The sequence below is a fragment of the Ochotona princeps genome, chromosome 18 (genome assembly GCF_030435755.1).
Source record: "Ochotona princeps isolate mOchPri1 chromosome 18, mOchPri1.hap1, whole genome shotgun sequence".
In the NCBI taxonomy this organism is placed as follows: Eukaryota; Metazoa; Chordata; class Mammalia; order Lagomorpha; family Ochotonidae; genus Ochotona; species Ochotona princeps.
In genome coordinates, this window is record NC_080849.1 from 52,778,140 (window position 1) to 52,793,126 (window position 14,987).

At 44.4% G+C, this 14,987-nt stretch overlaps 1 protein-coding gene across 1 annotated transcript in view; it reads left to right on the top strand.

The window, feature by feature from the left end:
* Positions 1-4,625: 4,625 nt before the first annotated feature.
* Positions 4,626-14,987, top strand: part of LOC131482524 (zinc finger protein 585A-like) — a gene marked incomplete at its 3' end in the record, with an annotated part of 58,582 nt that continues 48,220 nt past the window's right edge. The window contains 2 exon segments of the mRNA XM_058676942.1: positions 4,626-5,325; positions 5,492-6,003. Coding sequence (XP_058532925.1) covers positions 4,626-5,325; positions 5,492-6,003 — 1,212 coding nt within the window.

Here is a 14,987-nt window from a genome sequence, read left to right on the forward strand (position 1 = left end):
TTGTATGTACTAGCAAGTGCAGGGCCTGGCTTACTTCATAGCCCTGATCAGCTGGTGGTTAGAATTGGTGGGTTGGTTCTCTTTCCAACCCTGTCTTTTACTGGAACCAATGGGTGTTGCAGTCTAGCCTGAATCCTGCCCACTTCATACTCAGCCCTCACACAAACCAGTGGGAGCTGCAGCCTAGTCAGAGCAACCCACAGTAACCCCCACCAGGCCTGCCCCCACCCTGGTTTGCCAGTATGTGTACCAGACTAGTCCAGTCTGTACCGCATCCCATTCAGCTCTCATACATGTCAGTGTGTATTAAAGCCTACTTAATCTAACCAGCTCCACTATCCAGCCCTCATGTATGTTGTTGGGCACCTTTCTGTCTAGCCACCCCTGTTCCTATACTTGTTTTTGTGTCTTCCTGTGTTAATGGTAACCCAAGAGGGAGGATCCCACTATTTCCCTCCCAGCGCACTCCCACTCCCGGATTATGCACTCTCCAGGTGGTTCTGTGGTTCAAATTGACAGATTAGCACCCGGTGCCAGCTTCTGCCAGCTGATGCTGCAGCTAAGTCCAAACAACACTCAACTATGTGATGTAGTTTGCACCAGTAGGAAAAACCAGCCCAGCCTAGCCTTTCCCTGACCTAGTCTATATGAGGGCCACAGGTGCTGTAGCCCTGCCTTTTCTGATCTATCCTCATCCCAGCTCATGTTCTCCAGTGGGAGTAGCTGTCCAGCAAGGGACCTCCACCCATATATTCCCCCTGCTGGCTCTGCCCCCTCCCTTTCTGGTTCTCATGTGTGCTGGTTGGATGCTGTGGTCACATCCGGCATACGTTACCTCACCTTGGCATTCCGTAATGTGTACTGGTTTTTGTTGCAACTGATTCTGACTCGACCCACACTCTGATCTGGTGCTTGGATTTGCCAGTGGGTGACGTGAACTGATTCAGCCTGTTCTGTCCCCAACCCATGCCAGGACAATTATACATTTATGACTGTTCTGTTTTAGTTGGTAACTTTCAAAATGAGCAAGGTGACAGGCCTGTAATGGCAGGTTTGAAGCAAGCAACTTTCAAAAGGTACAAATTGATGGGCCATAGGGCAATGACTCTTATCATACACCAGGGACCTCCTTCCTGAGGAGTAGTCTACCTACATGACCTGCCAGGTGTCCTGCTGGGTGGCTGTCAGGTTAACTGTCAGGCCAGGAGTTCATACAGCCCCCAGGCAAGTAATTAAGGCAGAATCACAAAAGCAGAAAACATCTAGAGTCTTCAGAAACACGTGACCAAGAGAGCGAGCCTATCCCTATCATAGGTCCTTATGGGGGCTTGCGAGGGGAGTGGTTACAAAAAAAAATGCAACACCACCCCCTCTCAGTTCCAGGTGATGATAGGTAAGTGTCACAGGTGGGCAGAAGGGATAGCCTAGATGGAGTGGGGGTGTGACTTCCAAGCTGGTGACCCTGAACTGGCTGCCTAGCCCACAATTTTGGGAGAAGGAAGCCATAAGTCTCACTCTTTTTTCTGGGTGAGGTGGTAGACATTATTGCCCATTGTTAATAAGTTTCTTTCTCTTTGCCCTTGGGGTGACTCATGTGAACACCTCCCCAAGATGGTTCGCAAAAACTCAAAGCAAAGTGAATATTTTTTGATGCCTGAACTCTCATTCCTCCTCCAATGAGAATAAGCCAACGTGAACCATGAAAAAGGAGGCCAGAACTTTGGACCCATGTCAGATAGTTAGGATTCAGGATCCACTTAGAGAGTATCAACCCATAAAGAAAATTGGCCACTTCTGGGGACTGTCAATCCAGCAGTTTTCAAAATATAAAGACCCAGAGACCTGCTTCTAAAATGAAAACTGACATGATAGCAAAAATGAAAACAGGGAGTTGGTGATTAGAGACGTTAAAGTCCTAAACTTTTATACTTCCTATCTCTTCCTGCCACCTCCTTAAAGCACAATCAATCTGGAGGTTTAGCTGGAGCTAGGCAGTGACTGGGAATTACGTGTGTTGGTGGGTGGGTTCATGTTTGTGCAGAGGCACAGGATGCCAAGGGTCATTTCCACAAGCTTAGTACAAACCTTGAGGAGTCTTCTCTTTACAAGGTCCAGCCACACAGCACTTGTATAAGATCCAGAAGTTTTTTTGAAGTCCCATATTGTGCAGTGAACCAAATGTTACCCGGAAAGCTCAGTAATTCTTTCCTTTAACTTAGTATAGAAATGTAGGAGTGTAGAATTGGGTGGAAGGGTGGGATTCACAGGAATTGGGAGAAAACAGAGGAGTGGGTCCTTTTTCCAGTTATACACCCTGCTTCAGTAACCAAGGGTTGGGACAACTTTCAAGTTACTAATTGGGTGTCTCTAATTTCAAGAAGCACACCACCACCTGGTTTTCTCTCCAGAAGTGCTTTCCCCTTCCCTTCTCTTCCCCTATGCACATGACCACTTTGCAAATAAAACTTCTCTGTCTCTAAAAAGAAAAATTTTAAAAATGACTTTGAGATCCAGTTTCTATATCCACCTCCTGAATATAATCAACTTGAATTTAGTAGAAATCTGCATATTTTCTCAGTCCTCATGTACACTTGCTGTTCCTGGGAGGACCTGAGCCAGATTGGAGTCCCTGCTTGGGACCCTGGGTTCAGCCAGTATGACCATTTGATGAGCTGGGCCTTGGACTGCCTCGACTCAAGAGGCTTTGCCCTTCCTGGTGAGTACACTGGGAGCAGATACCTTGGGAACAAGGCAGGCCTAATCTCCACCAACCTCCAACATTGAGAGATGTATTGTGTGTGTGTGTGTGTGTGTGTGATTTAGTTGCACTCAGTGTGTGTGCATGTATTAGATCATCAAGGAGAAATTGATGTGGTTATTTACAAATTTTCTATTTCTCCTTCCTGTTTTAGGTCAGGGTTAAATGATATTCAGAGAAGCTATACCAGGCCTCCCAACCATCCTAGTACTCAAGGATGGGTACTGGTACCCTGATACCAAACCAGGGTGTCAATGTGGCACACCCTCCAAAGTTTCGGTCTAGGTGGTTCTGATATTTCTGAAATCATGTTTATCTCACCAATTCAAGCAAGAGGAAACCCTTTCAATGTTCATTGGCTGACATGGTTGACCTTAGAGTCTCCTTTCACCCAGAAATTTGCTGTCATCCTTTGGCTGGGGTAGTTATTCAATCTCTTCTCTCCTCCTTTCTCTTGGATGATCCAGATATCATTTCCAGGCCTCAGTGGGCTTCCATCTCCAGGTGGAGCCGGGCCAGTTGTCCAATACTCCTTTTCAACTGAGGAGTACCAGTTCTTGCTAGTGCACCAAGACCTCAAACCTAGTCGATCCTGCCTTAGTGGAGCCCCTCCCTCAGTGCTCACTGAGCTAGCACCACCATGAAGGCATGTAAAGTATCCAAGCCAGGTGACCTGAGGCCTGCCACACCCTCTACTCCCAGGACTCACAAACCCAGGATCCATTGCACTGGCCAGTCAAGGACCCTGGCCAAGCAACACAAAAAGCCACCCATACAGCCACCGGGGCTTATAAACTGGGCTCATCACACAGCTGTGCGCAAGGACCCAGACAAAGCTACCAGAGCCCCACTGGATCTCCTGCACTCAGAGATCATGTGTCCAGCACCAACATCCTTCTGACTGCCATGGCTTGCCTCCACTCATTTTCCACCAGCAAGTATTGCAGCCTGGCTCAGTCCAGTCTCCCCCAGTTCCACTTCATGTTGCTGTGTGTTGAAACCTATCCAAGTACAATCCATGTGGAGGTTTGGCTGGAGCCTGGCAGAGGCTGTGGATTATGTGAGTGTGTGGTTGTGTTCCTGTTTGTGCAGAGACATGAGGTGCCAAGCGTCATTTCCAGAGGTTTAGTATGAAATTTGTGGAGTCTTCTCTTTGCTAAGTTCAGCCTCATAGCTCTTGTATGACAGCCAAAATTCTTTTTCAATTCCCATATTGTTGACTGAACCAAATATTACCAGGAAAGCTTGGTGATTCTTTCCTTTAACGCAGTATAGAAAAAGATAATGAAAAGCAGTTGTATTCTTCTCCTCTTCCCCTTGCCTTCCCCTCTGCCCTGTTTCTGCCCAGCTGGAATAAACCTTCTAAGATACAAAAAAAAAAAAAAAAATAGCAGTTGTAGACCAAAGTTTTACTGTTAATTGACCAGTTGAGCTTGGAAGTGGTGAGGGGGAAAGCAACTCCTCACAAGTGGCTCAAATATCTGGTGCCTTTCGAATGCAAAGAAAATGATATCATAGTTTATTTTAAATTTGCTTTTCCCACAGAAAGCCTAATGAAATACCATTTGAAAAGAAGCATGCCTCTAATGTCCCCGAGAACAACCTCGAGAGTGGGGAAAATCTCAGACAGTTTGACAAGATCCAGATTTGTCCGCAGTCCTTTGAACACAATGGAAATGTGAAAACTTTCAGCAGGAAAAAGATAGTCCTTATGTGTGAGCAAGTTTATCCCAGAGACCAGTGCAATCAGCAACCTGTCAGTGTGGGAGAAGCAATTCATGTTGGCTACTATAAATCTTGCCTTACCACCAAGCAGAGAACTGACAGAGGAGAATATTTGTATGTGTCCAATGAATGTAAAGCAAACATGGAGCAGAAGTCAGAACTCATTAGTGATCAGATCTTTCGAAGTGCAGAGAATCTGTATGAATGCACTGAGCGTGGAAAAGCCTTTCACCAGCAATTATCTCTCATTGGGCATCAGAAAATCCACACAAGAAAAAATTCTTATGAATGTAGTGAGTGTGGAAAAGAATTTCCTCCTAAGTCAAGCCTAATCATACATGAGAGGGTCCACACAGGGGAGGAAACTTATGAATTCAGGGAGTGGGGAAAAGGTTTTTCTACTAAGTCAAACATAAAGGCACATCACAGAATGCACACTGGGGAAAAACCTTATGAATGTATTGAGTGTGGAAAATCTTTTTCTGATAAGTCAAGATTTAGATCACATCAGAGAATTCACACAGGTGAAAAGTCTTATGAATGTAGTGAATGTGGAAAAGCTTTTCTTCATAAGTCACTGCTCATTATCCATCAGAGAATCCACACTGGGGAAAAACCTTACGAATGTAGTGATTGTGGAAAAGCTTTTACTCGTAAGTCAAACTTCATTACTCATCAAAGAACCCACACAGGGGAAAAACCTTATGAATGTAGTGAGTGTGGGAAAGCTTTTATTCATAAGTCAAGCATGATCATACATCAGAGAATCCACACTGGGGAAAAACCTTATGAGTGTAGTGAGTGTGGGAAAGGCTTTCCTTATAAGCCACACCTCATTACTCATCAGAGAATCCACACTGGGGAAAAACCTTACGAATGTAGTGAGTGCGAAAAAGCTTTTACTTGTAAGTCACACCTCATTAGACATCAGAGTCCACACTGGGGAAACACCTTATGAATGTAATGAGCGCAGAAAAGCTTATATACGTAAGTCATGCTTCATTAGACATCAGAGGGTCCACACTGGGGAAAAACCTTATGAATGTAATGAGTGTGGAAAAGATTTTACTCATAACTCAAACTTCATTACTCATCAGAGAATCCACACAGGGGAAAAACCTTATGAATGTAGTGAGTGTGGAAAAGCTTTTATTCGTAGGTCACACCTCATTACTCATCAGAGAATCCACACTGGGGAAAAACCTTATGAATGTAGTGAGTGTGGAAAAGCCTTCTCTGATAGGTCAAGCATGATCACACATCAGAGAATCCACACTGGGGAAAAACCTTATGAATGTAGTGAGTGTGGGAAAGGCTTTCCTTATAAGCCACAGCTCTTTAGACATCAGAGAATCCACACTGGGGAGAAACCAAATGAATGTAGTGAGTGTGGAAAAGGCTTTTCTGATAAGCCACATCTCATTAGAAATCAAAGAGTCCACACTGGGGGAAAACCTTATGAATGTAGTAAGTGCGGAAAAGCTTTTACTTGTAAGTCACACCTAAACACGCATCAGAGGGTCTACACAGGGGAGAAACCTTAAGAATGTAGTGTGTATCTTAAAGTCTTTACTTAACAGACAGGTTTTATTCGACATCAGAAAATCCATACAGGAAAAATAAACCTCATGAATTTAGTGAGTGTTGAAAATCCTGTTGCAAGTAGTCAAGTTTTATTAAACATCTGAATTCATATGGGATAAGCACGAATGTATTACATGTGCGTTAAAAATCATACACAAACATTTTCAGGACAGTGAAAAGCATGCATGCTTCAATAAGTAGCATATTTACAGAAATGAGCAAACATACAGCATTCACTGAAAAATCATTTTTCTGAGTCAATTGTTAGCAGAGTCACAGACCTTGGAACTACAAAAGCATGTCAACCGAAAGACTAGCCACCATAAACCTGTCATGGTCTGCCGAAGCTTGCAAAGTGAATGAAAAAAACAACCATTTGCAAAAGTGCAAATACAAAACATTGTAAAAGGGCAATGGATGTGGAAACATACTTTGAAATAATAAACATGAGGAGTATCATTTCAGAAGAGAGGATATTTGTTGCTAAAATAATAAAGATGCAATTTGTACGTGACCTTCCTTTGTTGTGTGGTGGTAAATGTAAATGCTGTTTTAAGATTTAATGTTGATAACAAATGCTCAGTATGTAACATTTGTTTCACATGCCATCTTTGTCATTTACACATTTATCTTTTTTAGAATCTCAAAATTTCTCGTCCTGTTACAGAGTTATTTTGGAACCACTGATATCGAATGATGCATGTGGCAGTTGTAATAATAAACACCCAGATTTGAAGGATGAATTTTGTCCTGAGGGAAGATTTTCTTGTTATATCTGGCCAAACTTGGATCTTATTTGGCCACTATCTCTCCTTGAATAATAAGTATGCGAGATCGCTCCTGCATCTCTGCCTGCTTATCCCATGCAGTACGCCATAGGCACACGGCACATTGTGTCTCCAAGGCAAAGCCCTGGCAGTGGTCTCAGCTAACAGAGGCTCCATCTTGGGCATACATCCAGAGTAGTAGGCTGTGTCTTGTCCCAATTTCTCTGTCCCTGCGAAACTGTGCTAGAATTTCCCTGATAAGCAACTCTGAGAAGTTAAATGCAATCCTCATCCTGTTTACCAGGGACACATAATGACCATGCCCAATGGCATAGCTTTCAGCCTAGGTGCTAGCTTATCTTGGTCTACCTGCACATCGTCTAAAATACTAAGCTATCAACCCTGCTTACAGAATGTAACTGGTGACTTGATTAGAGTGTCCAGAGAGATAAGCATGCCTACTGGCCAGTTATAATAACAGTGTAGGGTAGGAGTACTATCAAAACCAGCCTTCTGCTTTCCCCTTCCACTGTATATTTGTTTGTATGATCTTTCCAATAAATGGGCATCCCTCACCAGTTTGTCTGGTGGTTCTGCAGCCAAGTAACACCATTGTCATGGCCCTCAGGAGTCTCGGAAACTGCTGGCCAAAAAATACCCAAGAAGGAGGGATCAGCAGAGGGGTCACAGAAGGCAAGACTATGACATTGTCTGGCATTTGAGAACCATACTCGGGGCTAGAATGTGCCAGGTATGTGTGGACCAATCCCTGTGCAAACTCTGACCTGACTGGATGGTTTAGAAGGGCCTGTGGAGTCTATGCAGGAGGCATGACTGTCTATGGGGCGTGCTGGGCTGACCCAGAGCAACCTCTGGCATACTTAACCCTGGCTGGGAACAGGCCTGGTTGGGGAGCTTGGGGGAGGCCTTGGCTGGGTGGAAGTTATCAGTAGGGGCGCAGGAACTGGAAGGGGGTTGAGTTCTGGTCGGGTCACAGTTGTACTCCCTTGGCACAAACATGGATTCAGACTTGACGCACCATGCTGGGTTAGACCGCAACACAGTTTGGTGCTCTGGAGGACCAGGGTAGATGTGGGACGGGCTCGGCTAGGTTTCAACCCCAACTGAGCCATGTATGAGCTATATGTGGGTATGGACGAGCCGTGACTGGGCTGAAACTCTCAACAGCAGGAACCAGAATGGGTTGAAGAGCGGTGCTGGCCAAAGGACCTGCTGGTATGGGTGAAACCTGACACCAGGAAGGGGTCTGATGGAGGAATCTGAACAGTTCCTCTGGCAGGACACTGACCCTAGAAATAAACTCAGGAATCATGGAGGTAAACAACCCAGAAGAGGCTTTGGAAAGTGGCCCACTGGCCTACATTTGGCTTGGGTTGGGGGCAGACCAGGCTGAGTCGGTTCACGTCATCCACTGGCAAATCTGCGTGCTGGAACTGTGTGGGGGCCTGGCCAGGTTTGCTTGCGATAAAAACAGTACAAAACACCAAATGCCAAGGTGAAATGGCCTGTGCCAATAGGGAATGCAGCACCCAACCAGCACACCTCCCACTGGTTTAGGTGAGGGACGAGTGTGTGATGGGCAGAGCCGGGAAGAGCTGCAATACTCATTGGTTCCAATGGAGGTCGGGACTCAGAATAGAACCAACCCAGGGATTACAACCACTAGCTGATCGGAGTGATGGACTGTGGCAGGTACTGTGCTTACTAGTAGTGCATGTAGGAGTCTGGACTGGGAACACCTCAAAGTTTCTTTGGGGATTCCCCTGAACAAAATGGAGGAATCAAAACATTAACCAAGAAAAGATAGAAGATGGAGTAGATCAATCAACCACCTCAGCTATAAGTTTGAAGCGAAAAACTGGACAAGGGGAAACTCTAAGATGGACTATGTCAATCAGTGGACTCTGCACCAGTCTCATCGTACCTGGATTGTTGCTGATGATATTATGGAGCTTCTAATTGATCGAGGTGACGCTCTGCTGGCTCTGCACTCAAACCTGAGAGGGCCTCCGTAAGAGGCCATTGAACTTGACTGGACAAGTGGGATGCTGGACTCTGTATGGTGTGAGCTTGTAATTAGGGAATCCCAATGGAACTTGAGCTGTGGTTATGCATCAAGGTGAAGGAACTCACCATGGGGGAGGGGTTTGGGGTGAAGGGGGGAGAATCCCAATACCTATGAAATTGTGTCATGTAATACAATGTAATTAATGAATAAATGAATAGAAAAAAAATAAAAATTAAAAAAAAAACACCCAAGACTCCAGGAGGCATATCTTAGAGACCAAAGAATTGTCTGACATCAGACTCTTGAAGTTCCTCTTTCAGATGGAGTTTATGTGTCAGCTGCCACCACTACTGCTCAGATTCACACTGAATTCATGTATCATGGCTTCTCGCAGTAAGTTTCTTGCCATTGTATGAGCTACTAGATGCCAGGCTGTGCCTGAAGTCTTTCAACTGTAAGAGTGAGCACCAGGATCAGCATTGTTACATAGTAGGTAAGCAGTCTGGGATCCTAGCCAATCCTCCATTGTTTTGCTCTTGGCTTCTGGCTTCACAGCAGCTCAGCTACTGCAATCCAATCATTGGGGTTATGAACCAGTGGACAGAAGATATTTCCTAATTTTGTTTTTCTCACTAATTCTGCTTTTCAAAGAAAAAAAAAATATTGAAGAATGGGTCCCATGACTGGTGTTGAGGGAAAGGTGAAGTCCATTGACTTGCATCTCATGTGCGACAACCTTGAGCACTTCTACTACTTAATGTTTAGTGTCTAGGCCCTATTAAGACCAACAATGATGAGCACCAACAGCAAGAGAGGCAACTTTTATTTTTCAAAATATGTCATGTAGGACACGGCAGCATGGCCTAGCGGCTAAAGTACGCACCTTGAACACGCTGGGATCCCATATGGGTGCTGGTTCTAATCCCAGCAGCCCCAATTCCCATCCAGCTTCCTTCTTGTTGCCTTGGAAAGTCGAGGATGAGCCAATGCTTTGGGATCCTCTACCCATGTCCGAGACCTAGAGGAGTTTCCAGGATCCTGGCTCCAGATCAGCATAGCACTGGCCATTGCGCTCACTTGGGGAGTGAATCATCAATGGAAGATCTTCCTATCTCTCCTCTTCTCTGTATATCTGACTTTGCAATAAAAAATAAATCTTTTAAAAATGTGTCATGTAAACAGTACCTTACTTAAACTACAGAATAAAGTTCTACACATCTACCTGCTTCCCACCATATTGCTCATGTGAGCCCCCAGCTGTAAACTCTTTGCTATTGTTGCCTATCAGCGCCTGGCTCAGGTCCTCAGTAGGACACTCCTCAGAGAGCTTCCTGCAACAGTGAGATTTATTGATTTTTTTGAAGTTTCTGTTTAAAATATTCCCAGTCTCTGACAGCATCCTAGCATCCTTTGATTTTTGTAATTACATTTTAGGAATATGTGGAATATGGTGGAAGGATGGGATTTACAGGAATTGAGAGAAAACAGAGGAGTGGGTCCTTTTTAAAAACATCAATCATGTTCAATAGATTAGAAAACTGGATCAGCGTATCAAGATGGCAGAATAGGATAAGGACACGTTTATACAGATGGAAAAACATTAATCAGGATGAAGCAGAGAGGACATTTTTCGGGAAATAGGAGTGGACAGACCAACAGCAGAGTGGTACCTGGAGACTGACAGACACAGGAAAGCAGCAGGTACAGCAGTGTGGTGTTGCAGAGACTGATACTCCAGCACAGCAATCTGAACTCCACAACAGCCAGAACTCCACCAGCAACCAGGTGGGAATGGACTTTCACTGGGAGATTGGGTGGTAAACCCAAAGAACTGTCAGTTCTGCTGGTCCATTTGATTTGACAAGGAGCAGAGACAGAGCAGCAGATCTTAGACGGGCAGTGTGGGAACAGAGTGGATTCCATAGCCCAGTCAGCCCGCTAGAGCTGAATTGGGCACCATTTTGCGTAAGGGGGAAAGGGCAAGGGAAAGGACTGAGTTGGGAGTTAGCTCATTTCTGTCTCAGTGAACTGCAAACACGTGGCCTTCTACAGGTTCCACCCAGGGCAGGTCTGGTATAGCCCTTGGATTTGATGGACAGCAAATCAAGAACCTTAGTGGTTTTACATCAGGCACCATTTTGGGCACTGTGGCAATAGCTTTGGGACTGCAGGGGACAATAGTGAACTGTGCATGTGCTGATCTCATGAGAACTGGCTGACGTCTGTGATTGTACTGGTCCCGCAGGAAAATAATACTGACTGTGGCATTATACCAGCCAAAATATGTCCGTCTGGCACCCAGACATAAAGTCCAACAGGTTCCAGCAAGATATGGGCCACCAACAACCTAATTATATAGGACACCTGGTGTCTCTCTAATCCTGGGACCTGCTCCAACTGGAAGTGGGAGAAAGGTTGCAGATACAACAGTTCAGCCTTAGCAAGGTATCACAGGAGGTGGAGAGTGGTGAGCCAAGAGCTGGAGTTGTGGAGACCACGGTGGAAATCTGACATAACAACCCAGACCTGGAACTCACTGGAGGTTGTGGCACAAGAGGCTGCAAGCAAAAAGTTGTGTACCAACTGCAATAATTAAAATCGCATTGTAGCCCTGTGGGAGACACAGCTTAGAAACCTGACCCAAGGAGAAGACTCCACTAACCAGAACTACAATGATCAAGAGCAAAAGAAGAGTCAAAGGCACATGGTATATTACTGAAAACTCCCCTGCAAAGGAGCAAAACCCTATGCCAACCTCAGAGTTAACTAAAGAAGACATTGAGAAAATGGGGCACGCAGAATCCGTAAGACTCATTTTAAAGCTTCTGATCAACAATGAGAAGCTCATGCAAGAGTTCAAAGAATTTAAGGAAGCAACAAAGCAAATCAAGACTGGTATATCAGAAATTAGGAACACAGTAGAGCAAATTAAGAGTACAGTGGAGAGTTTCTTAAATAGAATGAAGCAAGCTGAAGATAGAATCTCAGAATTGGAAGATAATTCCTGTCACTAGGGGGAAGCAAACAAAAAGCTGGAATTAGAGCTGGATCAGGCCAAAAAAAGCATTCAAGAATTGAAAGACACTATTAAGAGGTCATATGTAAAAGTTATGGGAGTCCCAGAAGGTGCAAAAAGAGAAGCTGAGTTTGCAAATGTGTTTAATGAAATAATAAAGGAAAATTTCCCTAATCTAGAGGAAGAATTGGGAAACAAGATCCAGGAGGGGCACAGAAGTCCCAACAGGCTTGACCAAATGCGATCTTCACAGATCTTCTTTCACAGATATGTTACTTAATGCTTTGCATCTGTAACCCCTTAGTTTAGAATAGTTTTGTCTTGCCATGATGAATAGGGACTTGAGGCATTTTGTGGGCCTTTAGCCTTGCCTGTATTTGATTGGAGTGTTTCATATTTGCTTTAAGATGATTGGAATGTTTTTCACAGGCGCTGGCTTTGCTGTAACAGCCAAACTAGCCTATAAGAATCTGGCTTGCCCCTGGCTCGGGGTCTTGCTTCATCCGCTGGTCCTGCGTGTCCATGTGAGGAGCTTGACCCTGGCTAGTCAGCTCAATAAACTCTGCTTGCTGATTGCATCCATGTCTGGTTCTTTGCTATCCAACAGAGGGGTGATTTCAGACCCTAACACTAGACCCCCTACTGCTGGAATCAATGTTGTGGGTGCCTGGGGTGGGGCATGATCTAACGGAGGAGCACAGTGCTCTTATGAGCAGCAGAGCAGCTATTGAAACTTAGTTCAAACAGGTTAAACTTCTGTGAAACATTAGTTATCATTCTGACTTAATTCCATTAGCTTAAACTGAAGCTAAATCTCTCGGATTAACTGAAATAGTTCAAACTCAGAATATTGTCACAAGACTTAATTGCTTAGTGAATTAAATACATTATTCATATGTGCAGAAAGTTCCAGGAAAGTTAACCAAGCTATTCTGATCTGGGGTAGAGCTTTGTTCTTGGCTAATCTATCAACAAGAGTGCAGATGCTTATCGGGAAGGCAGGAAAGGAAGGCACATCCAAGGAGTCACTGGAAGCAACAGTGCACTCTGGGCGAGGAGGCCCTCCCCCTCCTCCTTCCTGGAAACTTCCCAACAGATTCTCACAGGCCTCTGTCAGCGCAGCTAACCTGTTCCATGGGATTCCATAGTGTTGAGTCATGCCATGTCATTACTCGTGAGGTCCTACCGCAACTTAGATTCAGAAAGTACTTTTGGAAGAATCCTCAGTCACTCAGGAAGTGATCATCCACCACAGGTGGATTAAGGCTCAGAACCAGTAGCAGGGCTGCCCTGCAGCCAGGTGCCTGACCCTATGTCTGTCCAGCCCCCAGCTCTTCTCTTCCGGTGCCTCTGAATCCTCTATGTTGTCATTCTCTGGAAGCAACATTGAATCAGACATGCCACCCTGTACCATAGCCAGTGCTTACCAAGTCAGTCGACAAGCACCGCCTTCTCTGATGGCCACTCCTGGCACATGCTATTCTGATGAGTATGTCTCAGTACAAAGCTAGGATAGTCTTGACCAGGCCTGAGCCCCAGAACTAGCATGGGCAGGAAGATGGGGGGTTGCTGAACAAGACTTGGGGTGTTACCTAAGACACTGGGATTCTTCTGAGCACCAGTTTAAAGAGAAAGTGCCAGACTTCCTTTTTCTACAGCCTGGAATGCTTGTAAAATAAAGAATGGAGAGAATTAGCAGCAAACCAGCTGGGTAGAGGCTTGAATTTATTAACCCTTCCTAGCCTGGGAACTTTTTTTTCCCCCTGCGCTGCAGGTTACTCTGCCCCTCAACTATAGGAGTATGCAATTCTATGCTTTTTTCTCAGGATGTTATCTCACTGTTATAAATGATGGGTTCATGTGCTGAATCAAGGCTTTTCCATGCTATTGTAACTGATTTCAGTAATGAGCTTTCATGCATCTTTCAAGGCTTTCTGCACTTTATGTTGTTTGGTTTAGAAATTAGCTTTCTATTGGTTTCTAATGTTATTTTAACTCTGATCAGATCTGGCCTATAGTGTCTGTGAACATGCCCAATCAAGTGTATATTATTTTGATCAATTTTGGTGGACCTCTGAATTCTTCAAATTTCTGAACCAAGTATCTTTTTTTTAAAGATTTATTTATTTTTATTGCAAAATCAGATATACAGAAAGGAGGAGAGACAGAGAGGGAGACCTTCTGTCTGATGATTCAGTCCTCAAATGACCGCAATAGCCGGTGCTTAGCCAATCCGGAGCCAGGAGCCAGGAGCTCTTCCAGGTCTCCCACACAGGTGCAGGGTCCCAAAGCTTTGGGCCATTCTCCACAACCTTCCCAGGCCACAAGCTGGGAGCTGGATGGGAAGCAGGACTGCCAGGATTAGAACCGATACCCATATGGGAACCTAGCACTTTCAAGGCAAGGACTTTAGCCAATAGACCAGTGAGCCAGGCCATGAAACAAGCATCCTGACTTTGGGACTTCTGACAGGATCTCTGGAACTCTCAAAGAATGAGACTCAACTTGGATGGTATGATTGTCATTTGGAATAATTTAGATCATGCATAGTACATTGTGAGGTTATAAAATTATGTCGAATTTGTTGCCCTAATGTCACTGTGTATACCTAGAGCTGTGCTATAAAGTGGAGCAAATTCTGCATGTGAATTTGTGTGTTCTATTAAAGTGAGTGAATATTTGCATGGGACAAAGGTCTTTGTTTCGAAAAGTTTCAAAATGGCTAGTGTACACTGGTGCCTATGTTTATTGGTCAAGATGTCTTCTAATTGTAAAGTTATTTCAAGTTGTGGGATTACTTGTATTCTTCTTGTGTTGTGAATTATTCATGTTCCTATTTGTAAAAAGCATTATTTGTAAGATATTTTATCCCACAGGAAAACAACCCTTTCTATTTTTTTTCTTTAAAAAAATTCTAAAGATTTTTATTTATTTTTATTGCAAAGTCAGATATATAGAGAGGAGGAGGAGAGACAGAGAGGAAGATCTTCTGCCCATTGATTTACTCCCCAAGTGGTTGCAATGGCTAGATCTGAGCCAATCTGAAGTCAGGAGCGCAGAGCCTCTTCCTAATCTTCCATAAGGGCATAGGGTTCTAAGGCTTTGAGC